At 43.0% G+C, this 25333-nt stretch overlaps 1 protein-coding gene across 2 annotated transcripts in view; it reads left to right on the top strand.

The window, feature by feature from the left end:
- The window catches only part of ccdc180 (coiled-coil domain containing 180), a 133147-nt gene that overhangs the window by 66449 nt on the left and 41365 nt on the right, over positions 1 to 25333 (top strand). For both annotated transcript variants that reach the window (XM_043720427.2, XM_043720426.2), the window contains exons 17-21: positions 4214 to 4268; positions 6435 to 6550; positions 9410 to 9458; positions 13889 to 14046; positions 19371 to 19588. In XM_043720427.2, coding sequence (XP_043576362.2) covers positions 4214 to 4268; positions 6435 to 6550; positions 9410 to 9458; positions 13889 to 14046; positions 19371 to 19588 — 596 coding nt within the window. The remainder of the gene's footprint in view (positions 1 to 4213; positions 4269 to 6434; positions 6551 to 9409; positions 9459 to 13888; positions 14047 to 19370; positions 19589 to 25333) is intronic.

The raw sequence follows: 25333 nt of genomic DNA, 5'->3' as shown, positions 1-25333 counted from the left end.
CTCCAGTATAGCGAAGGAAGAAGTATCATGTTTTCATAAATGCTGTTCAAATCAGATATATATCTTTTTCCTGCACATTTATTCACTTTTCTCTTATCTCAGGAGTTGTTCCAACAGGATACCAAAAATTGTATAAATGCCATTCTGTAATTGACGTCTTGAGATATGACAGATCTAATCTAAAATGAAGTCAACAAATGTGTCCTGCAAGTCCATCAGCATTAGAAAGGTGTTGACATAAATTAGCATTACATAAAAAGATCTTTTGTCGAAAAACTGGAATCTTAATAGATCACTTTTTTTTGCTCTTTGCAGAAACTGATAAACTGGTATTGACAACCCTTTTATAGCTACCTAGACTAGACCTCCTCCAACCTTGCCTCCTGTAAAACACCATCCCTTGTTCCCAATTCCTCCACCTCCACAGCATCTGTTCCCAGGATGACCAGTTTCATCATAGATAATCCCAGATGACCTCCTTCTTCAAAGACCGCAATTTTCCCTCCCACATGGTCAACGATGCGTTCCAGCGCATCTCCTCCACTTCCCACACCTCCACCCTTGAACCCCACCCCTCCAACATAACAAGGAAAGAACACCCACCCCCGCCCCCGGTTTCACCTTCCATCCCGCCTACCTTCATATACAATGCATCATTGTCCACCACTTCCGCCACCTACAAACAGACACCACCGCTATGGATATATTTCCCTCCACAACCATATCAGCATTCTAGAGAGACTATTCCCTCCACAACTCACTTGTCAGATCCACGCACTCCCCACCAGCCCTCATCCCATTCCTGGCACCTTCCCCTGCCACCGCAGGAAATGCAAAACCTGCACCCACACCTCTCCCCTTAATCTCCGCCCAAGGCCCCAAAGGATCCTTTCACATCCGACAGAAATTTACCTGTACTTCCACAAAGGTCATCTAGTGTATCCGTTACACCCAATGTGTCTCCTTTACATCGGGGAGACAGGACACCAACTTGCGGATCATTTCAGAGAACATCTCTGGGACACCCGCAACCATCCAACCCCACACCCCATGGCTGAACACTTCAACTCTCCCCCCAACTCCACCAAGGACATGCAGGTCCTGGGCTTCCTCCATCGCCAAACCCTAACCACCCGACATCTCGAGGAAGAACGCCTCATCTTCCGTTTTGGGACCCTGGAATCACATGGGATTAATGTGGATTTCAACAGTTTCCTCAATTCCCCTCCCCCCAAGTTATCCCAGTATCAGACCTCCAACTCGGCACCACCCTCTTGACCTGTCCATCGTCTTTCCCATCTATTGGCTCCACCGTCCTCTCCAACCTATCACCTTCCCATCTGTCTTCATCTACCTACCTCATTCCCAGCTACCTTCCTCCAGCACCCCTCCCTTCCCATTTATCTCTCAGCTCCCCCCCCCACCAGTCCACAAATCTCATTCCTGATGAAGGGCTTATGCCCGAAACATTGATTCTCCTTCTCCTCATATGCTGCCTGACCTGCTATGCTTTTCCAGCACCACACTCTTGACCCTTGACAACAGTTTTAGTTATTTTATGTCTGAGAGGTGACTTGATTGAAACGTATAAGATTGTGAGAGGTCTTGACAGGGTAGATGTGGAGAGGATAATTCCTCTTACGGGAGAATCTGGAAGCAGGGCTCACTTTAAAAGCCAAGAGCTCCCCAGTTAAAACAGAAATGAAGGAAAATTTATTATGTCAGCCCATCGGGTATCTTATAACCCCCTTCCCGAAAACATGATGGAAGCAGAGTCCTTGAATATTTTTTAAGGCAGTAGTAGGTAGATTTTTGTTAGCAAGGGAGTGAAAGGCTATTGTGGTAACTGAGGATGCAAATTTGAGTTTACAATCAGATCAGCCATAATATTATTTAATGGCAGAATATCCTCACGGAGCTTAATGGCTTACTCCTGCTCCTATTTTCATATGTAAAACCTACAGGTGGCAAACTACAGCAATAGGTTGCTGCCTTTAGGCATATCCAAAGGCAGAGTGACAAGATAAGGATGGGGAAGTGAGTGAATGAATTCATGGTTTGAACCATCTGAAAACACAACATCAGTTTCAGCATATATGTCAACAACACTCAGTTCTAGAATCGTCATGCTGTCTTTCCAACATCCAATATTGGATGAGCAGAAAATGTCTACAAATAAAATTTGGAAAGAATGAAGTCACTGTTAACCCATGCCACAGACCCTCTTCCTTGTCCACAATTTCCACTCAATAACCATTTTAAGCTGAGTAAAACCATTAGTAACAAAAACAGACATTGCTGAAAAATTTCAGCAAGTCTGGCAGCATCTGTGGAGAGAAATCAGAGTGAAGGTGTCCAGTGACCCTTCTTCAGAACTGATGTTAGCTAGGAAAATGTTGGATTTTATACAAAGGATAGTGTCCAGGGAGAGATTAAGGAGTAAACAATAGATGGAGGTAGAGCCCAAAGAGAGATAAGAACAGTTAGACAAACAGAGGGGTAGATAATGGTCAGTCTAGGAGAATGAATGGCTGCTAATGGGTCTATTAGTGGTTAATAATGGGTAGTGTGCAATAGTAGACCATGTGATGACAAGCCTGGTGTGTGGGGGTTGGTGTAAGGTCATGGGAGAAGATGCCTCAAGTCCTCAAGGTGTTGAACTCGATATTGAATCCAGAAGGTTGTAGAGTTTCCAGGTAGAAAATGAAATGCTGTTTTTCCAGTTTGTGGACACCATTGTGGACATAGTGGCCTGAATACTCCATGGTGGGGATCATGGTCCAGGGGGAGATAGGAGGAAGTATCTGAGATGTGGCGCTCAGCCTCTGCAATGTAGAGATCAATCCACCAGACAACAACTACACTACCCTTGTCAGCAGGCTTAATAGCAAAGTCAGATTGAATTTGAGGGAATAGAGTACAGTCAGTTCACTGGGTGACAGGTTGCAATAGGTAAAGGGGATAGAGAAATTGAGTCAATCAATGTTACTTTGACAGTGCTGGATGAACAGACCGAGTGCGGGTAAATAACCAGGGGGAGGGAGAAGGATCCAGGTGAAGGAAGGGTGTTGGAGGTGGGCAAAGGGGTCTGTAGATAGGATGAAGATTTTTGACCAAAGAAATGGGCATGGAGGCGAAGATGACGGAAGAAGAGTTCAATGTCATGTTGTGCATGAAATTCATTAAGGTGGGGACGCAGAGGGATAACACTGAGACTTTTGCGAAGGACAGGATGTTCAGCATCAAAGAGCGGAAGGTCAGATGCAATAGTAATTGCACAACAAGAAGCGGGGTTAGGAGAGGGAATTGATTCAAAGGGAAAGGGATGGAAAAACGTGGGTATCTCTGAGTTGTTGCATCTTGTATTCCTCGGTGCCTGAAAGGAAAAAATGTTTATTGCTAACATGCTTACATGGGAATGTTAGGGTACCTCATCCACAACAGTCACTACCTCATTTCATCTGGTGATTTCCCCTGCCCATGTCCCTTTCAAATCTTTGTCCTCTCACCTTAAAAATATGCCTCCTAGTTCTGAACTCCCCCACCACGTTAACCTGAGCCACCAAAGCTATGTCATATCCCCTTTTTGCATTCCTGATTTCCCTCTTAGGAATGCCTCTTCACCCCTTTACACTCTTCAAGAGATTCCAGTTGTCTAAACCTAATATATGCCTCCTTCAAAATCTTTATTCATTCATTGTTCCCTATTCTTACCAGTCTTACCCTTCTCTCTAACAGGAACATAATGTCTCTGAACGCTCATTATCTCATTTTCGAAAGCCTTCCACCTGCCAGTCAGAGGTTGGAAAATTAAAATCCCTTGGATCTGCTGAGTATCTCCAGAATCAGATTTTCAACTCCTGCAATGTTTTCATTTTTTTTTGTCAAATGCCCCAGGATGTTATGCAACATTGCACTATACAACTAAAATGTGCATAATTTTCTGCTGGTCAGTTGAATTGAACGTCTTCCTAACTAATTCCTCTGGACCCATAAGACATATTAGTACAAATAGACCTGTAATTATACAATCAAACTTTTGATTTGTGGTTTTCATTTCAGTCCTTTTCAGACACTGTATTCTAACATTGGACTGTTCAAAAACTATAAACAAGGCAACAATGACTGATTTTAAGCTCCATTACTTTACTGTATAATGGGACTTGCACTGTGACACTCTGCACTAATAATCTGCATTTCCATTGTTTTGTAGTACAAACCAAAAATAATAATAGCTGCTGCTACAGCGGTACCCAGTCTAGTTGAAGGTATGTTTGTTTCATAAGATTGATTTAGAAATTTATCAAGATAGGATCGAGATAAACACCTTGATATTAATAATGAATGTACTGTTATATTCAAATTATAGCTTTCTGACTAGCATTTTCTTAAATACAGTTAACCTGAGTCAGCTTAATCCTGTAGTAAGGCAGATGAAAACAATGCCATGTTAAAGTGTTAATATCTTCATGAGCTTGACTATACCATTGTAGCTTTCAGAAGTAATGAGCAATATAAGCTAGCATCAATTATTTGATTTTTAAATTTGCTGTACAGTTATAAATAGACACTTTCAAAATTACTTTGCTACATTAGAGTGCAGGAGGAAATTCAATATAGATTACAAGTAAGAAAGAATATTTTGAACTGCACCAGCCAAATGTGAGCAAAAGCATCAAACACCTCACAAGCCAGTGGATTTTCAAATAAGAATTTAGACAAGCGATAAGACAGTTGACAAAAAGCACATCCCAGGGACCAGTGAGCCTGGCGTCAGTGGTGGCAAGTTGTTGGAGGGAATCCTGAGGGACAGGATGTACATATATTTGGAAAGGCAAGGACTGATTCGGGATAGTCAACATGGCTTTGTGCATGGGATATCATGTCTCACAAACTTGATTGAGTTTTTTGAAGAAGTGACAGAGGATTGATGAGGGCAGAGCGGTAGATGTGATCGATATGGACTTCAGTAAGGTGTTCAACAAGGTTCCCCACGGGAGACTATTTAGCAAGGTTAGATCTCATGGAATACAGGGAGAACTAGCCATTTGGATACAGAACTGGCTCAAAGGTAGAAGACAGAGGGTGGTGGTGGTGGTGGAGGGTTGTTTTTGAGACTGGAGGCCTGTGACCAGTGGAGTGCCACAAGGATCAATGCTGGGCCCACTACTTTTCGTCATTTATATAAATGATTTGGATGCGAGAATAAGAGGTATTGTCAGTAAATTTGCTGATGACACCAAATTTGGAGGTGTGGTGGACAGGGTTACCTCAGATTACAACAGGATCTTGACCCGATGGGCCAATGGGCTGAGAAGTGGCAGATGGAGTTTAATTCAGATAAATGCGAGGTGCTGCATTTTGGGAAAGCAAATCTTAGTTGGACTTATACACTTAATGGTAAGGTCCTAGGGAGTGTTGCTGAACAAAGAGACTTGGAGTGCAGGTTCATAGCTCCTTGAAAGTGGAGTCGCAGGTAGATAGGATAGTGAAGAAGGCGTTTGGTATGCTTTTCTTTATTGGTCAGAGTATTGAGTACAGGAGTTGGAAGGTTATGTTGCGGCTGTACAGGACATTGGTTAGGCCACTGTTGGAATTTTGCATGCAATTCTGGTCTCCTTCCCATCGGAAAGATGTTGTGAAACTTGAAAGGGTTCAGAAAAGATTTACAAGGATGTTACCAGGGTTGGAGGATTTGAGCTGTAGGGAGAGGCTGAACAGACTGGGGCTGTTTTCCCTGGAGCGTCGGAGACTGAGGGGTGACCTTATAGATGTTTACAAAATTATGAGGGGCATAGATAGGGTAAATAGGCAAAGTTGTTTCCCTGGGGAGTCCAGAACTAGAGGGCATATGTTTAGTGTGAGAAGGGAAAGATATAAAAGAGACCTACGGGGCAACTTTTTCATGCAGAAGGTGGTACGTGTATGGAATGAGCTGCCAGAGGAAGTGGTGGAGGCTGGTACAATTGCAACATTTATGAAGCATTTGGATGGGTATACGAATAGGAAGGGTTTGGAGGGATATAGGTCGGGTGCTGGGAGGAGGGACTAGATTGGGTTCAGATATGTCCATCTCTGTGACTCTGTGACTCTAAGTAAACTTACTCCATCATCAGGAAGACTGGGAATGAGTCAGAGTCTTGACAGTTCAGACTGGATACAGTGCATGATGCTGCTGAAACATAATGAAATACAGCAATAACTGTATGATGTAGCTTGGATTTGCTGGACACAGAATGTCCAAGTGTTTGACTTCAGATTATTAATTATTTTTCAAATTTCATTGCCTTCAAATAAAATTGGATTTTTGCAGTGTATTCTTTAAAATACTATTCATGTGGAGCATTTAATCTACACAACAGGTCCAGTGACCCTATCACAATGCTATTATTTATGTGCAAACATTATTGGCATCTTTATGGGTCTTATTGCAGTTGCAGTTTCCCAGTCCGAAATGAGTGAAGACATTCATGAAGATGTTCTGGATGAAAGTGAAAGGAGTTTAAGTGTGGCGGACGAACCTTCAGAAGCATCAGTCATTCTTAAGAGTGTAAGATAATGTGACGACTACCAGAGTTTTTAATTAAACCAGGTGGTCCTTTTTTTGTGTTGCTGTCTTGCCACCAAGCTGGTGTAGCTATTCATGGGGATGGCTGTTTACACTGGGGCCAGGGAAATGAATAGACTTGAGGCCGTCCTTCCACCCCTAAATGTAGAGAAAGGCCCACCTCTGTGAACTACCAGCTAATGGAATGGCTATCAGCTCTCTGATCCCAGCAGTACCACCTGGAATGCTGGCCACGACTGAAAATGCATCCAGGTTACATTGGCATTTGTCAGTAGAGTCACCTTGATAGATGCCAGACTGGCAGTCCCCTATGAGGGTGGGGAGTGTATAGTGCTGGATTGAAAAAGGCATTGGGGAGGGAAGGAAAATGTGACCTTGAGGAGACCATGTTTGGTGTCCTCAGATAGCACAGAGAGGTGCAGAGAAAGTCCCTCCTACCTTGCCCATTTTACAAAACCAAACAGTAAAAGCAACTGGGCTTCACACTTGGCACCATCTTCCATTGGTCAGAGATAAAGCCCCTCAACAGTAAATGGCACATTGGAAGGTGGGTCTTCAATGCCTCTCACCTGCCTACCAAGCCATCCCGGAGAGTTGGAGTAGCAGGAGAGGAAAATTTCACCAGATTCTGCAGTTCCCACTTTTTCTTTATTCATTCATGGGTTATGGACATCTCTGGCACATCAGCATATATTGCCTCTATTTGTCTAAGAGTCAACCATATTGCTATGGGTCACATGTAGGCCAGATCAGGTAAAGTTGACAGTTTCCTTCTCTAAAGGACATTAGTGACCCAGATGAATCAACAATGGATTCATGGTCATCATTAGACTCTTAATTCAAATTCTACCATCTGCCGTGGCGGAATTCTGGGTCATTATGTGGTGTATATGGATTTCAGCAAGGCGTTCGATAAGGTTCCCCACAGTAGGCTATTATACAAAATGCGGAGGAATGGGATTGTGGGAGACATAGCAGTTTGGATCAGTAATTGGCTTGCTGAAAGAAAACAGAGGGTTGTAGTTGATGGAACATGTTCATCTTGGTGTCCAGGTACTAGCGGCTTACCGCAAGGGTCGGTGTTCGTCATTTTTATAAACGACCTGGATGAGGGCTTAGAAGGGTGGGTTAGTAAATTTGCAGACGACACTAAGGTCGGTGGAGTTGTGGATTGTGACGAAGGATGTAGTAGGTTGCAGAGAGACATAGATAGGATGCAGAGATGGACTGAGAGGTGGCAAATGGAGTTTAATGTGGACAAGTGTGAGGTGATACACTTTGGACGGAGTAATCGGAATACAAAGTACTGGGCTAATGGTAAAATTCTTGGGAGTGCAGATGAGAAGAGAGATCTCAGTGTCCATGTACACAGATCCCTGAAAGTTGCCACCCAGATTGACAGGGTTGTTAAGAAGGCATACAGTGTTTTGGCCTTTATTAATAGAGGGATTGAATTCCGGAACCAGGAGGTTATGCTGTGGCTGTACAAAGCTCTGGTATGGCCACACTTGGAGTGTTGTGTACAGTTCTGGTCACTGCATTATAAGAAGGATGTGGAAGCTTTGGAAAGGGTGCAGAGGAGATTTACTAGGATGTTGCCTGTTATAGAAGGAATGTCTTACGAAGAAAGGCTGAGGATCTTGAGGCTGTTCTCGTAAGAGACAAGAAGGTTGAGAGGTGACTTAATAGAGACATACAAGATAATCAGAGGGTTAGATGGGGTGGACAGGGAGAGCCTTTTTCCAAGTATGGAGATGGCAAACACGAGGGGACACAACTTTAAAGTGAGGGGAGATAGGTATAAGACAGATGCCAGAGGTAGTTTCTTTACTCAGAGAGTAGTAAGGTTATGGAATGCTTTGCCTGCAATGGTAGTAGATTCGCCAAGTTTAAGTGCATTTAAGTCGTCATTAGACAGGCAAATGGACGTACATGGAATAGTGTAGGTGGGATGGGCTTCAGATTAGTATGACAGGGCAGCGCAACATCGAGGGCCAAAGGGCCTGTTCTGCGCTGTTATGATCTATGTTCTATTATCTGGGTCTCTGTATTAGCAGTCCAGCGAAAACGCCACTAGGCCATTGCCTCATTTTTCCTGACAGATATTTGCATGTCTCTAGTAGCAGTGCATTTATGTCCATACATTTACAGTTGCAAAGGGCTGTGAGGTACTGATATGGAATCCTTGCCACGCACACTGCAATAATGAAACCAAAGTGAACTAAACCATAGCCATCACACCTGAGCTTGTCATTATTGTGTTTCTTCTATACTTTTAAATCGTTCATTTTAAACAGCTGCCATCATGTCAAGTCATTTGGCAAGATTTAATTTGCTTAGTCTCTAAACACATGAAAAATATCTTCCTATTTCATCATTGAATATTATTCTTCTCCACAAACAAGAAAGTTTACCAAAGCTGTAACCTAACAGTACCTCTGTAAAGAGGGTCTTTTTAAAACTTCATTGGAGGGACGTGGACATCGCTGGCCAGGCCGGTATTTATTGCTCATCCCTAATTGCCCACAGGCATTTGAGAGTAAACCTCATTGTTTTGGGTCTGGAGTCACATATAAGCCAGACCAGGTAAGAACATTAGTGAACCAGATGGATCTTTCCTGACAGTCAGCAATGGTATCATGGTCATTATTAGACTCAAAATTCCAGATTTTTAAAATTAAGTTCCTGCCTGCAGTGCCCAGAGCATTACCTGGGTCTCTGGATTATTAGGCCGTGTAATAATACCACTAGGCAATCGCCTCCCCTAATATTGCCTACCCTCCCATGGTATCATAAATGTCTTTGTAATATAAGTCACTGACGTTTTTTATTATGTTCTAGGAGGAAGGAGCAGAACTTTCAGACCAAGAACTAAGCTCTCATATTCAAGGTGTGTATTTTAAACTGAAACGACTCTTGTCATGAAACCTCTATAAAGGTCAGACTGTAAACTCATATTTATTATTCTGTGCAACAAATCATCATTAAATCAATACTTGTTGCTTTCCGAATATGTACAGAAGTAAATTAGACAGTGGATTTCCAATTTGAAAGAAGAATGTACTTCAAAACTTTCTTTACTTTTTATCTCCTTTTGGATTTTTTTATTGGAATAAATATTTGTATGCATAAGAAATAAGCACTTATTGCAAATTTTATGCAAATCAGCATAAAGAATGTACTGAAGCCAGCAAAGGAGCTAAATTAATCAACTCATTTAACTTGAGCCAGTCACTGAAGCAGCCAGGTTTAATTGTGTTTCACTAGTTCACTTCACTAGTGTTCATTCAACCTTTTCATATCATTTGATCCCACAAATCCTCCCCTCGTGTCCTCACCACCTTGATCATCTCAATTTCTTTCAAGTAAAAGCTTATATTCTTAAATATTAAGTATTCAATATAGACGACTAATTTATTTGTTTCATCCCAACTTCTTGATTGTCCAGTTGAAGGTGTTTACCATTGCTGTTATCACACCCAAGCCTGGATGGTACATGTCTGTAGGTTCGGACTGCTGGGATCACAGCCAAGTTTGTTCCAGCCTCCGGCTACGTCCACATGGAATCATATTCCGACAGGCGTCATTAGATTTTTCGGTGTAATAAAATGCAGTAAAAAGTGGGAGATTCAATTCGTTGTTCAATGAGAAAGGGCCAATTAATTATCCTGTTGCAAAGGAGCTTCTAGGGAGTAGATAAAAGAATTTTTCATTCAGTTTGAAAATGTTGTTCAATCTGAAACTAAGGTCTTCAGTCTAAATTATGAAGGGGTAAATTAGCATTGGAAGATAGAGGAACTATGTTAAAAGATATTAGCATAGACAGATAATGCCCAGTGTTTAAAGAATTCATACTTGGTTTACAACAAATTTGCATTCATTTGATGCACAAAACCCCAGCAAGAGTATATTAGATTCAAGGAAGGCTGTTATAAAGTTGCCAAAGTAGCCGTAAGCCTGAGGATTGGAAGCATTTTAGAATCCAGCTAAAAAAGACCAAAACTGATAAAGAAGGTCAAAATAGAATATGAAAATAACCTAGCTAAAATCATAAAAATGGACTGTAATAGCTGCTTTAGGTACAGAATATAAAAAGGAAAGGATTAGCAAAGACAAATATGGAACCACTGCAAACAGAAACAGGAGAATGTTAAAATGTGAATAAGAAATAGCAGGGAAACTAAACAAATACGTTGAAGTTGATTTTTGCTGCCAGGTCAGGTGTGCAAAGACAAGAAACTTCCTTGCTCTGTGAATCTGACCTTTAAAAATGGCTGACTACACTCCTCATTTTTCTTCTGGGAGACAGACAGAAGTGTTGGTCAGGTGACCTGGAAAAAGTTGAGGATGCTGCCAGTTGATTTTGTTTTAATTTATTGGTGGGACTTGGGCGTCGCTGGCTGGGCCAGCATTGATAGCCCATCCCTATTTGCCCTTGAGAAGGTGGTGGTGAGCTGCCTTCTTGATTTGCTGCAGTCCACTCTCTATGGGTTGACCCACAATGCCGGTAGGAAGGAAGTCCAGGATTTTGACCCAACGACTGTGAAGGAACAGCAAAGCATTTCCAAGTCAGGGTGATGAGTGGCTTGGAGGGGGACTTGCAGGTGGTGGTGTTCCCAAGTAGGTGCAGGTTTTGCAATTCCTGCAGGGGCAGGGGAAGGTGCCAGGTGGCTTGTTTTGGGGAGTGGACCGTAGTCACAGAGGGAATGGTCTTTGTGGAAAACAGATAGGGGTGGGGAGGGATTAGATTCCCTACAGTGTGGAAACAGGCCCTTTGGCCCAACCAGTCTACAACAACCCTCCAAAGAGTAACCCATCCAGACCCATTTCCTCCTGACTAATGCACCTAACACTATGGGAAATTTAGCATGGCCAATTCACCTAACCTGCACATCTTTGGACTGTGGGAGGAAACCAGAGCACCCGGACGAAATCCATGAAGACACGGGGAGAATGTGCAAACTCCACATAGACAGTCACCTGAGGCTGGAATTGAACCTGGGACCCTGGTGCTGTGAGGCAGCAGTGCTAACCACTGAGCCACCGTGCCACCCCGTGAAATATATTTCTGGTGATGGGGTCCATTTGTAGGTGGCAGAAATGTTGACGGATGATGTGATTTATGCAGAGGTTGGTGGGGTGGAAGGTGAGGACCAGGGGGTTTCTGTTCTTGGAAGAAATGCTTTGGAGGGCATCTTCAACCAAGTGGGAGAAGAAATTTCAGTCTTTTAAAAAGGAGGCCATCTGGTGAGTTCTGTGGTGGAATTGGTCCAGCAGATGCGGTGGAAGTGGAGGAATTGGGAATACGGGATAGCAGTTTTGCAAGAGGCAGGGTGGGAGGAGGTGTAATCCAGATAGCTGTGGGAGTCTGTGGGTTTGTAAAAAATGTTAGTGTTGAGTCAATCCTCATGGATGGAGATGGAAAGGTGAGGAAGGTGTCAGAGATGGTCCAGATGAATTTAAGATTGGGATGGAATATGTTGGTGAAGTTGATAAACTGTTCGACCTCCTCATGGGAGCACGACATGGCACCGATACAGTTATCAATCCAGTGGAGGAAATGGTGGGGAGTGGTGTCGGTGTAACTCTGGAAGATGGACTGTTCTACATAGCCGACAAAGAGACAGGCATAGCTGGGGCCCATGCAGGTGCCCATTGCTACCCCTTTTGTCTGGATGATGTGGGAGGATTGGAAGGAGAAATTGTTGAGGGTGAGGTCCAGTTCAGCCAAACGAATAAGAGTGTCAGTGGAAGAGTACTGGTGAAAATGTCAGGATAGGAAGAAACAGAGTGCTTGAAGGGCCTGGTCACAGCAGATGGAGATGTAGAGGGATTGGATGTCCATGGTGAAGATGAGGCATTGGGGGCCAGGGAAACAGAAGTCTTGGAGGAGGTGGAGGGCAAGGGTGGTATCCTGGGCATATGTGAGGAGTTCCTGAACTGGGGAGGCTAGGACAGTGTCGAGGTAGGTGGAGATGAACTCGGTGAGGCAGAAGCAGGCTGAGACGATAGGTTAGCCAGGGTAATCAGGCTTGTGGATCTTGTGGAGGTAGAACTGGGTGGTGTGGGGTTCCCAAACTATGAGGTTGGAAGCTGTGGGTGGGAGATCCCCTGAGGTGATGAGGTGTGTATGGTCTGGGAGATGATGGTTTGGTTATGGAGGGTGACGTCATGGTCGAGGAGGCAGTAGGAGGAAGTATCTTCAAGTTGGCACCTGGCTTCAGCAGTGTAGAGGCCAGTGTGCCAAACTACCACTGCACCCCCTTTGCCCACTGGTTTGATGGTGAGGTTGGGGTTGGAGTGAAGTGAGTGGATGGCTGTGCGTTGTGAGGGTGTGAAGTTGGAGTGAGTGAGGCGGTTGGACAGGTTGAGGCAATCGATGTCAGTTTGGAGTGAAGAAGTCAAGGGCAGCAGTTTGAAATGAAGAAGTCAAGGGCAGGTAGCAGGACAGCACAGGGTGTCCAAGTGGATGGGATGTGTTGGAGGCAGGAGAAGGGGTCCTCAGTGGGTGGGTGGGTGTCTTGGTTGTAAAAGTAGGCACAGAGACGGAGGTGGCAAAAGAAATATTCAAGGTCACAGTGTCTGGCGAACTCACTAACCTGGGACTGTAGAGGGATAAAGGTGAGGCCTTTACTGAGGACTAAACGTTCATTCTCAGTGAGGGGGAGGTCTGGAGGAATGGTGAAGACACGGTAGGGATGGGAGCTGGGACCTGGAGTGGGGCTAGAGTTTGAGGTGGGATGGGAGCTAGGACCTGTTCAGTTTTGACCAGCTTACCTAAGGAAAGATATACATGCCATCGAGGGAATGCAAATTCACCAAACTAATTCCTGGGATGGACGGATTAAATAGACTGGGCCTACTATATTCTCTGGAGTTTAGAAGGATAAGAAGTAATCTCATTCAAACATACAGAGTTCTTCGACATCAACAGGGTAAGTGCAGGAAGAATGTTTTCCTTGGCTGGAGATGGAGATCTCGAACGAGAGGGGAGCAGACCCAAAATAAGAGGTAGACCATTTAGGAGTAAGATGACAACAAATTTGGTTCACTGAGAGAGTGGTAAGAGTTTGGAATTCTCTATATTAAATATATTAAATATAGAGATGAACATACTTCCATGTATTGAAGATATTAAACATTTTAAGGGAATGTGTAGGAAAATGGCTTTGAGGTAAATGATCAGCCATGATCTAATTAAATAGTACAGCAAACTTTAGAGGGTGAGTGGACTATTCATGGTCCCATTTCATATGAAGCTATACAGATTTAGATCCATTTCCCTATCCATTAACTCTTGTGTTTCTAACTCTGCTTTAGGCCTCAGCATCGAAAGTATCCATAAACAGGAAGAAGCTGAGAGAATTAGATATACCAGCGATTGGTCAGAACAGAATCTATCACAAATTACAAGCCAACACTTATCTGAGGAACAATCTGAGGAGAAGTTGACGTCATTCTCTCCCAAGGAACAAAGTGTAAGATCAAAGAGAGAAATGGAATCATAAGTTTCTGGCATCACCCATTTTTTATAATGATCGTTAGATCCAAATTCCTTTTATACTATATGCTAGCAGGCAGCTTTGGTGTACATTTATTGATGGCAATGATTATGTAAAGACCCATGTAAGTTCATGGAATTGCTTGCGTGGCATACAGCCTAGAAACTGTATTTTTTTTCTGGTAATTTTTTTTTCTTTTCTTTTCTCTCTTTTACCCCCACACTAACTGCGATAATGCTTATATTTTGCCTGGACAGTGTATTGGGGTTGCACAAATTAAACTAGAGATGAAATACCATATATACTCGTGTATAGGCTGATCTCATGTATAAATATCCCTCTCATTTTTGGCCAAAATTCTGGTATTTTTCATATACCTCATGCATAAGTTGTCCCTAGTTTTTCAGGGGTCTCTTCTTGACTGCCCCATAATATTTGTGATATACGATGAGAAGAGGTTTTTGCTGTGAATAGCAGTTTTTTATGTAAGGTATTTATCATATATTATGCAGTCTTTTTAAAAAAAACTATCAGTTTTTGTTTTGTTTATACTGCTCCTCTGTTTTTATTTCATGAATTGTGTGTTGTACAAATACCCCCAGTAGATGGCCTGACCACCTACCGGTTTGGGAGAAAGTGAGGACTGCGGATGCTGGAGATCAGAGTCGAGGAATGTGGTGCTAAAAAAGCACAGTAGGTTAGGCAGCATTCAAGGAGCAGGAGAATCGATGTTTCAAACAGAAGCTCTTCATCAGGAATGTGGGAGTGGCCCAAACTGAGAGATAACTTAGAAGGGAGTGGGGCTGGGAGGTAGGGAGCTGAGAATGTGATAGGGAGATGAAGTTGGGGGTGAAGGTGATAGGTCAGAGAGGAGGGTGGATTGGATAGGTGGGAAAGCTGCTGGAATGCCTATTAAGTTTTGTACATAATTGTGTAGACCTACATGATACTGATAATGGGAATAAGGTATTACAGTACTGATCTACTGTAGCAGGCAGAATGGAGATAATTATTTTGTAGATAAATATTCAATAATGGCCATAATTCTTTTTCCTTTTGTTGTTTATTATTTTATATAGAAATCTGGCCCTTGTTTGTCCACTTTTTGATTCATGCCAAGCATGAATTTCATCCTCTCGAAAACAATACCCTGTCTATAAGTTGACCCCCTAACTCCAGCTTTAAAAAATAGCCTTCAAAACTCAACCTATACACGAGTATGTACAGTACATTTTTCTCTACATGCTGTGACAGATTGGTGGTAAAAACCTCCAGCAAAACATTTAAGATTTAATGTTTCTTTGAAATTTTGGAAGATACCTGCTTCACAGGTATCGGGATAGATATAGGCCAGCAATTTCTCTCAAGTTGCTCCTGCTTCAGCTTCCACTCCATTGGCGAAACTTCTTCGGAAGTGTGGCAAGGAAATTATTTGTGCTTGCTCGTAGATGTGATTTCAGATGAGCGTGAAGAGTTTTTGTTTGAGGTCCTGTGTCAATGGGAGTACTTTGGTAGCTGTCAATTGGTTGTGTTCTTTGAAGAGGATGAACTTCCAGATGTCCACATGGAAAACAATATGTGCTGGCACAAGAAACCCCTTGAAATATCTTGATCTCGATGTCCTAGAGTCACAGAGTAATAGAGTCATGCAGCATAGAAACAGACCATTTGGTCCAACCAGTCCCCGCAAGCCATGTTCCCAAACTAAATTAGCCCCAACTGCCTGCGCTTGGCCTGAATCTCTCCAAATATTTCCAATTCATGACCTTATCCAAATGTCTTTTAAACATTGTGACTGTACCTACATCTACCATTTCTTCCGGAATTTCAGTCCACATACTAACCATTCTCAGTGGAAAAACGTTACCCCTCTTTTAAAAATCGCACAATACCAGGTTATAGTCCAACAGGTTTAATTGGAAGCACTAGCTTTCGGAGTGTCACTCCTTCATCAGGTGGTAGTGGAGGGCACAATTGTAAGACGGAGAATTTATAGCAAACGTTTACAATGTGATGTAACTGAAATTATACATTGAAAAAATACCTTGATTGTTGAGTCTTTCATCTGTTCGAATACCATGATATTTTCACTTCTTTCATATGTAAATCACAAAACGTTTTTAAAAAGTTACATTCTCAGGTTAACTGTAACAACTGGTGTTAGTCAGACAATATGTTGAAGGTGTTAGCCCCCTGTGCCATAATGTTTAGACTGATGCTAATCTAAAAAATGAGTTAACAGAGTCTTGCATGAATTCATGCAGTTTTTGAGCAAAGTACAATGTAACTCTGCAAGTAGAAATTCACCCAACAGATGTATATGTATATGTGTGCATGTGTGCGTGTGTGTGTATGTGTCTGTCTGTCTGTCTGGGGTGGCGGGTTGTGAGTGTGAGAGAGTGTATATGTGTGTGTATGTGAGTTTAGAGTGTCTAAGTCTGTGAGAGGATGCATGTGTGAGTGTGGGAGTGTGTGTGTCTGTAAGGGTGTGTGTGTGCATCTGTGCGTGTCCGTGTGAGTGTGTGTCCGTGTGTGTGTCCATGTGTGTGTGTATAGGAGTGCCTGAGGCCCTCCTTATGGGTAGCGAACTTGTCTATCAGCCTCTGCTCAACCACTTTTCGCTGCTGCCTGTCCTGAAGTCCACCTTGGAGGTTGGTCACCCGAGGTTGAATGTCCTGGACCGCTGAAGTGTTCCCCAACTGGGAGGGAACACTCCTGTCTATTGATTGTTGTGCAGTGCCCATTCATCTGTCACCGTAGCCTCCAAATCATGGTTGTCCCTTATGTCCTTTTTAAATCTTTCTCCTCTCATCTTAAAAATATACCCCCTTGTTTTAAACTCCCCCGCCTTAGGGAAAAGACTCTTGTCATTCACCTTATCTATGCTCCTCATGATTTCATAAACCTCAATCAGATTACCCCTCAAACTCCTATGTTCCAGTGAAAAAGCTCCAGTCTTTCCAGTTTATTTTTATATCTCAAACCCCTCAGAAGTAATCTCCAAGACTTCCTGAAGGGTGTCTACCATGTTTGTATGGTGGTTCCTGAGCTGTGTTGAGCAGCAGTACTCTGTTGTTGGGTAAACCTAGGCAAATGAAGCAGTGCAGTATATTGGCACTGCTGTTTTAGGTGGTACCAAGTTCCATATGACATTTACTCTCGTCTCAACCAATAGGCTCTGGTGCTCTGGAGGGATTACCTATAGGTCAATGTACGGTGAAATTTGATGCCAGTCTATTAAGTGCCTGTCCAGAACATCAACCGATTTCCACTATTCAACCTTCCGCTGTAGGCATTCACAGATATAATGCAATCCCTCAGTCCCAGCAGTCCAGCAGGTGTATAAAATCTCTTGCTGCTGTTGACTTCCACTTCACCAGTGAGATGTCACTGAATGTGCACTGAAAACAAGTCTGTTTTTATTGAATGGCTGGAGGAGCAGTTTCATTCTGATGTCAGGGTTAACCATCCGTTCAACAGCTGTGTTTGTGGCCATCCAAGTCAGACAATCAGCCACGTACTGAACTCCTGCCCCGTAGCATCACAACCATTCACAGCTGAAGCCATTGATTGTTAAATCCAATATCAAGCTGCACTTTCTCCTCCAATCATGTTTCCTGTAGATATCCATTAAAGTTCTCAAGTGGGAGCAGCTCCAAGGAATTCAGTAGCCATAATGGAGGTTTTTACATCAGCTAAACTGCTGGGGCTAGAAAGAGAATGTTTGTGAAGGCCAGCAGTGTAAGGTCAGATATGTGTGGATATTCAAGATGCCTACTTAATGAACTTCCAACAATCAGGGCCTATGTTCTGTAACTCCACATAACTTGGGGAAACTGAAGTAATTGGCACAAACCTGTGGAGGTGAGAGGTGTAGAGCTGGCTGGTTGCCCCAGGTTGCCCCTTTTCAAGAAGGCCTGCTGAATGTACTTGGCAGGACAGTGATGGGCTTCCCCAAAGATCAAGCCCCCTCCCCCGGGTGGAAGTTCCACCCGCCAAGCATTGCTGGTCATTCAGAGGCTGGCAGGTCTGTCATGCACTGTTGTGCTACCAGAAAGTGTGGGGTTCTGCCTGCATGCACATGAATTGGAGAGAATTCTGCCACCTGAATACAATTAATGACTGAATTGTAATATAATTAAAATTGTTTTTCCAATCTTGAAAACCTTTTAAAATGGTCATGTGTTAGGATAAAATTGACGCTTCAAGGCTATCTGCATATTAGATATTTTTCAAAATGAGGTTTTCACCATACAATTCCATAACTGTGCAGTCAGCTTCTAGGGTTATGCCAGTACTTAGTTGTTTTGCCCTTAATATAATGATAGCAATCAGTAGTAACATAAGAGCTGACAGTTTATGCACATCTCCTGAAAGTAGTGAGCTCCTTTGCTATTTTTAGCAGTAGTCCATGTTTATTGAGGTTTTTCATCCAGATTTTATCCTTTTGTCTCTGATTCTACTAATATTAACTATCGGATAATTTCATACACGTACAAGTATCTCCAAGAGGGGTTTGCCAATCTGTTCAAGTCTGGAGAACATCCTACCTCTGGTGTGTGCACCTAGGTAACCTTCTACCAGGAGTTTGGGAAAGGTCAGGAGCAGTAGCTCAGCCTAATTTTCCGCTCTCTTAAATATTGGTGATGAGAACCATTGCATTCTGATTTCCTACTGGTGCCTGCAAACCTCTGATCATTAAGTGAGCTGGTCATTATCAGATATATATTTCTGGAGATTTCCTCGCATGACTTGATGAGTTGACCAGCACATCCAGCTTTGTATCTTACACCAATTGGAAAGCAAAAAAAGGCTCATTACCCATTTGAATGATGCTTGATTATCACCCAAATGGTCTTCCATTTTTCACTTTTATTATTTTTATGTCTGGCAAAGAAATATAGAATCATACAGTGCAAAATATGCCTTGCTGCCCATCGAATCTGCACTGACAACATACTACTCTAAATCTACAATAGTCCCTCTTTCCAAGTGGCCCATAGCCTTGGATGGGATAACATTTTATGCGCTCAGACAGAATGTGTTAAATAAAATGACAAAATACTCAATCTTTTTTAATGTCCTCTTGATTTTTCTCCAGGGTTGCACACAGCAGCGTATTGGAAATTCTCCAGTTCTTGAAAACTCCAGGCCAATCCTGGAGGGTTGGCAACCCTACTATCAAGAGTTTTCATTCAACTGTGGAGGATTTATGTTGCAGTTTCAGTCATGTTTGATCAAGATGAACATTCTGCATCCCGAAGTATAATGCAATGGAAATTTCCTTTTATTTTCTCTAGGATGCTTTGGCAGAGGCTGATCATGGCAAAACTTTCATTAACTTTGAGCAGTTCAAAACCCCGAGAGGGAACATTTACACAGTGATGTGGGAGAAAAATGGCAGAGACAGTATGAATAGGATCACCTTCCTGACAGAAATTGGAGAGCAGAAGCATCTTCAAGATTACATGAAACATGCATTCCTTCCTGAAGCAACGTTTCTGGAATTAAAGAAAAAGTTAGTGGGGGATGCTTCTCTCTATGTCATCTTTATGTCTTCATTATCCAGTTATAAAAGCAATATAGAAGAAAAAGAAACACTTTGCGTTTTTATAGCACTTTTCAAATCATCGAGATATCCCTAAGCACATGGAATGTGTGTGTTGCTGGCTGGGCCCTAGTTAGAACATCGAACATAGAACAGTACAGCACAGGAACAGACCCTTCGGGTTGCGCTGAACATGATGCCAAATTAAACCAATCCTTTCTGCTTGCCCTTGGCCCATGTCCCTCCATCCCTTGCATATTCATGTGCTTATCTGAAAGTCTCTTAAATGCCCTTATCACATCTGCCTCCACCCCACACCTGTCATCGCATTCCAGACTCCTACCACTCTCTGTAAAAACGTTGCCCCTCACATCGCCTTTGAACTTTCCCCCACTCACCTTAAATGCATGCCCTGTAGTATTAGACTTCAACTCCGGGGAAAAGCTTCTGACCGTCAACCCTATTCACTGCATCTCATAATTTTATAGACTTCTGTCAAACTGCCCCTCAGCCTTCACTGCCCTTGAGAAAGTGATGATGAGCTACCTTCTTGAACCGTTGCAGTCCATGTGCTGTAGGTAGACCCATGATGCCATTAGGGAGGGAATTCCGGGATTTTGATCCAATGACACCAAAGAAACAGCAATATATTTCCAAATCAGGATGGTGGGTGACTTGGAGGGAACTTGCTGATGGTGGTGTTCCCATGTATCTGCTGTCTTGTCCTTCTAAATGTTAACGGTTGTGGGTTTGGAAGGTGCTGCCTAAAGAGCCCATGTGAATGTTTGCAGTGTATCTTGTAGATAGTTCACACTCTGCTACTGAGTGTTGGTGGTGGATGGAGTAGATATTCATCAGTGTAGTGCTGATCAAGCAGGCTATTTTGTCTTGGATGGTGTCAAGCTTCTTGAGGGTTGTTGGAAATGCACTCATTTGGGCAAATGGAGAGTAGTCCATCATCTTCCTGACTTTTTCCTTGTAGTTGGTGGATAGGTTTCAGGGAGTCAGGAGGTTAGTCACATGCTGCAGTATTTCTACCCTCTGACCTGCTCTTGTAGCCACTATATTTATATGGTGAGTCAAGTTGCAAATCTGGACAATGGTAAGTCCCAGGAAGTTGAGAGTAGGGGATTCAGTGATTGTAACACCATTGAATATTCAGAGATTGTTGACAAGATTGTCTCTTATTGCATTTGTGTGGTTTGACTGTTATTTGCCACTTACAGCCCAAGCCTGGATATTGTCCAGTCTCGCTGCATTTAAACATGGACTGCTTCAGTTTCTGAGAAGTCGTGAATGATGCTGGACATTGTGTAATCATCACTGAACATCCCTACTTCTGACCTTATGATGGAGGGAAGGTCATTGATGAAGCAGCTGAAGATGGTTGAGCCAAGTACATTAGAACATAGAACAGTACAGCACAGTCCAGGCCCTTTGGCCCTCGACGTTGTGCCGACCTTTTATCCTACTCTAAGATCAGACTAACCTCCATACCCTTCATTTTACTATCTTCCATGTGCCTATCCAAGAATCACTTAAATGTCCCTTATGTATCTGACTCTACTACCATTCCATATACCCATCACTCTCTGCGTAAAGAACCCACCTCTGAATCTCCCCTAAACCTTCCTCCTATGACCTTAGAATTATGCCCCCTCATGATAGACATTTCCACCCTGGGAAAAAGTCACTACCTATCCATTCTATCTATGCCTGTCATCATCTTGTACACCTCTATCAAGTCACCTCTCATCCTTCTCCACTCCAATGAGAAAAGCCACAGTTCCCCCAACCTTTCTTCATAAGACATGCCCTCCAGTCCAGGTAGCATCCTGGTAAATCTCCTCTGCACCCCCTCTAAAGCTTCCACATCCTTCCTATAATGAGGTGACAGAGCTGAACAGCATATTCCAAGTGTGGTCTAACCAGGGCTCTATAGAACTGCAGCATAACTTCGCAGCTCTTAAACTCAATCCCCCCATTAATGAGAACCAACACACCATACGCCTTCTTAACAACCCTATCAACTTGGGTGGCAACTTTGAGGGATCTATGGACATGGACCCGAAAATTCCTCTATTCCTCCACACTGCCAAGAATCCTGCCTTTAACTCTGTATTCTGCATTCAAATTTGATCTTCCAAAGTGAATCACCTCACACTTTTCCAGGTTGAACTCCATCTGCCACTTCTCAGTCCAGCTCTGCATCCTGTCAATGTCCCGTTGCAACCTACATCAGCCTTCCACACTATCCACAATTCCATCAATCTTCATATCATCAACAAACTTACTAACCCACCCTTCCATTTCCTCATCCATGTCATTTATAAAAATCACAAAGAACAGAGGTCCCAGAAGTGATCCCTGTGGAACACCACTGATCACCAAGCTCTAGGCTGAATACTTTCCATCTACCACCACCTTCTGTCTTCTATGGGCCAGCCAATACTGTACTCAGGCAGCTAGACTTCCCTGTATCCCATGCCTCCTTACTTACTGAATGAGCCTACCATGAGTAACCTTCTCAAATGCCACATCGACTGCTCTACCTTTATCAATGTGTTTTGTCACATCCTCAATGAATTCTATAAGATTTCTGAGATATGACCTGCCCCTCACAAAGTCATGCTAACTATCTGTAATCAAACTATGGCTTTCCAAGTAATCATAAATCCTGTCTCTCAGAATCTTCTCCAATACTTTGTCCACCACAGAGGTAAGACTGACTGGTCTGTAATTTCCAGGGTTATTGCAATTCCCTTTCTTGAACAGGAGAATAACATTTGCCACCCTCCAATCATCTGGCACTTCTCCAGTTGATAATGAGGATGCAAAGATCATCGCCAAAGGCCATCTTTTCCCTTGCTACCTAGGGTATATCCTGTCTGGCCCAGGGAATTTATCTATCCTTATATTTTTCAAAATTTTCAGCATATTCTCCTTCTTAACATCATTCTGTTTGAGCATACCAGTCTGTTTCACACTGTCCTCAGAAATGTCAAGATTCCTCTCAGTAGTGAATACTGAAGCAAAGTATTCATCAAGGACCTCCCCTACCTCCTCCAACTCCAGGTGCAAGTTCCCTCTTATATCCCTGATCAGCCCTAGCCCCACTCTGGTGATCCTCTTGTTCCACACTATCCTGAGGAACTCCTGTAGACATGCCTGGAGTTGAGATGACTGACCTCCAACAACCACAATCTTCTTCCATTGTGCCAGGTATAGCTCCATCAGAAGTGAATTTGCTCCCTGATTCCCATTGACTCCAGTTTAGCGAGGGCATTTTAATGTCATACTTGGTCAAATGGACTTTGATGTCAAGGGCTGTCATTGTCACCCTACCTCTGGGATTCAGATCTTTTGTCCAAGGTTGAACCAAGGTTGTAATGAGGTCAAGAGGTGAGTGACCTAGGCAGAACTCAAACTGGGCTTCACTGAGGAGGTTATTACAACGTAGGTGCTGCTCAATAGCACTGTTGATGACACTTTCATCATTTTGCTGATAATCTGATACTAATGGGATATTAATTGACTGGGTTAGATCTGCCTTGCTTTTTGTGTACAGGACATACCTAGGCAATTTTCCACATTGTCAGGTAGATACCAATATTGTAACTGAACTGGAAAGCATGCTAGTAATTATTTTTGAAATTGCAATTACTCTTGTTTTATAATTTAGGCAACTGAATAAGTGAACAGCAGGATTCCATTAAGCCACATGAGATTGTCCAGTTCATGGTTTCATTTGGTGATAATAGTTATGACATATTGGTTGAGGGGTGAACATCAGCCACCATTTTGAAGCGATTTTCCTACTTGTGTATGAATTGTTCTTTCAGAGGTGCTACAATTGATCTCAATCCCCCTGTACTACAGAGAGAAAATTACACCAGCCACACTTGACCCCAGTGATTAGCCCTATGCTGGAAAATGTAAGTGAGAGTATCTGTCGGATAAGGCCGTGTTTGCATGGGATTTGGTCCCATGACTCCACACTCAGTACCTTAAAACAGAGAATGCTGGAGGGACTCAGCAGGTTTGACAGTATCTGTGGAGAGAGAAAAAGAGTTAATGTTTCAAGTCAAGTATGATTATTTCCATGAAATGGCTATTTTATTCTGCCAATGCCTGTGAAACACCATGCTATATAATTGAATACCTGGTAAAGATGAAAGGAGAAAATTGGTGGGGGGTGAGGTGCTGGTTGCACATTGGAATGTAGGTATTGCAAAAAGGGATATAAGTAGAGTTTTTATTCATTCATGGGATATGGGTGTCACTGGCTGAACCAGCATTTATTGCCCATCCCTAATTGCCCAGAAGGCAGTTAAGTGTTAACCAGATTGTTTTGGGTCTGGAGTCACATGTAGGCTCAGACCAGGTAAGGATGACAGATTTCCTTCCCTAGAGAACATTAATAAACCAGATGAGTACTCACTGACAATTGGAGATGGTTAACATTAAACTCTTATTTCCAGATTATTGTTGAATTCAAATTCTCCATCTGCCATGATGGGATTCAAGAATGTTCCCTGGATCTCTGGAATAATAGTCTGGTAATAATACCACTTGCCCACCACCTACTCAATAGATGCAGCAATTATACTGTAAGGACCCCTGTGCTTGAAGTTTAATTGGTGTTAAGTTTTGCCAACAGTACTTTTTTTAACTGTCAGTCATTTAATTATGGACATTACTATTCAAAATATCAACTCAATAGCTCAGGGTGGTAATGAGGGGTGGGAAAGAGACATGGTAGTGAGGGGCAGTAATGAGAGGTGGGAATGAGGCATGCTATTGAGGGACAGGAATGAGGGGTGGGAATGAGGCGTGGTAGTGAGGGACAGGAATGAGGGGTGGGAATGAGGTGTGGTACTGAGTAGTAGTAATGAGGGGTGGGAATGAGGCGTGGTAGTGAGGGACAGTAATGAAGGGTTGGAATGAGGCGTGGTACTGAGTAGTAGTAATGAGGGGTGGGAATGAGGTGTGGTAGTGAGGGGCAGTAATGAGAGGTGGGAATGAGGCATGGTAGTGAGGGGCAGTAATGAGGAGTGGGAATGAGGCGTGGTAGGGAGGGGCAGTAATGGCATTGCTTGCACTGGAATGTAGAGCAGAGAGGTTGATTGAATCGATTGAGAGCTGTAGGGACTTGGCAGCTTCATAGTGCCACGAATGTGACAACTTGACGCTACTGTTTTCCCCTGAGTTCATAGAATATTACAGTGCAATACAGGCCCTTTGGCCCTCGATGCTGCGCCAACCTGTGAAACCAATCTAAAGCCCATCTAACTTACGCTATTCCATTACCATCCATATATTTATCCAATGACCATTTAAATGCCTTCATATTGGCAGATCCACTACTGTTGCAGGTAGAGCATTCCACGCTCTCCGTTTTCATAAGAAGGACACAAAAGACTTTTGTTTGTCCAATCAGAAAAGCAGAATATTCTTTGAAGTGTAAGGATTTGCTTTAGTTAAACAGGGAGTGCATTAAGAAGAGAACTAGCCAAATACAGAATTACGAGAAAGTGTGGACTGCAGATGCTGGAGATCAGAGTCAAGAGCGTGGTGCTGAAAAGTTCATCAGATCAGGCAGTATCTGAGGAGCAGGAGAATCGACGTTTCGGGCATAAGCCATTCATAACACAGAATTATCCCTGTTTGTCAGCCCACACTGTCCTGTCTCAGCTTTCAGAATGTTGCTGGTGA

This window comes from Chiloscyllium plagiosum, unplaced genomic scaffold, assembly GCF_037043375.1.
Source record: "Chiloscyllium plagiosum isolate Xiang-an unplaced genomic scaffold, Cpla_swu_hap1 HiC_scaffold_21, whole genome shotgun sequence".
Lineage (NCBI taxonomy): Eukaryota > Metazoa > Chordata > Chondrichthyes > Orectolobiformes > Hemiscylliidae > Chiloscyllium > Chiloscyllium plagiosum.
This window is presented reverse-complemented; position numbering and strand designations above follow the sequence as displayed.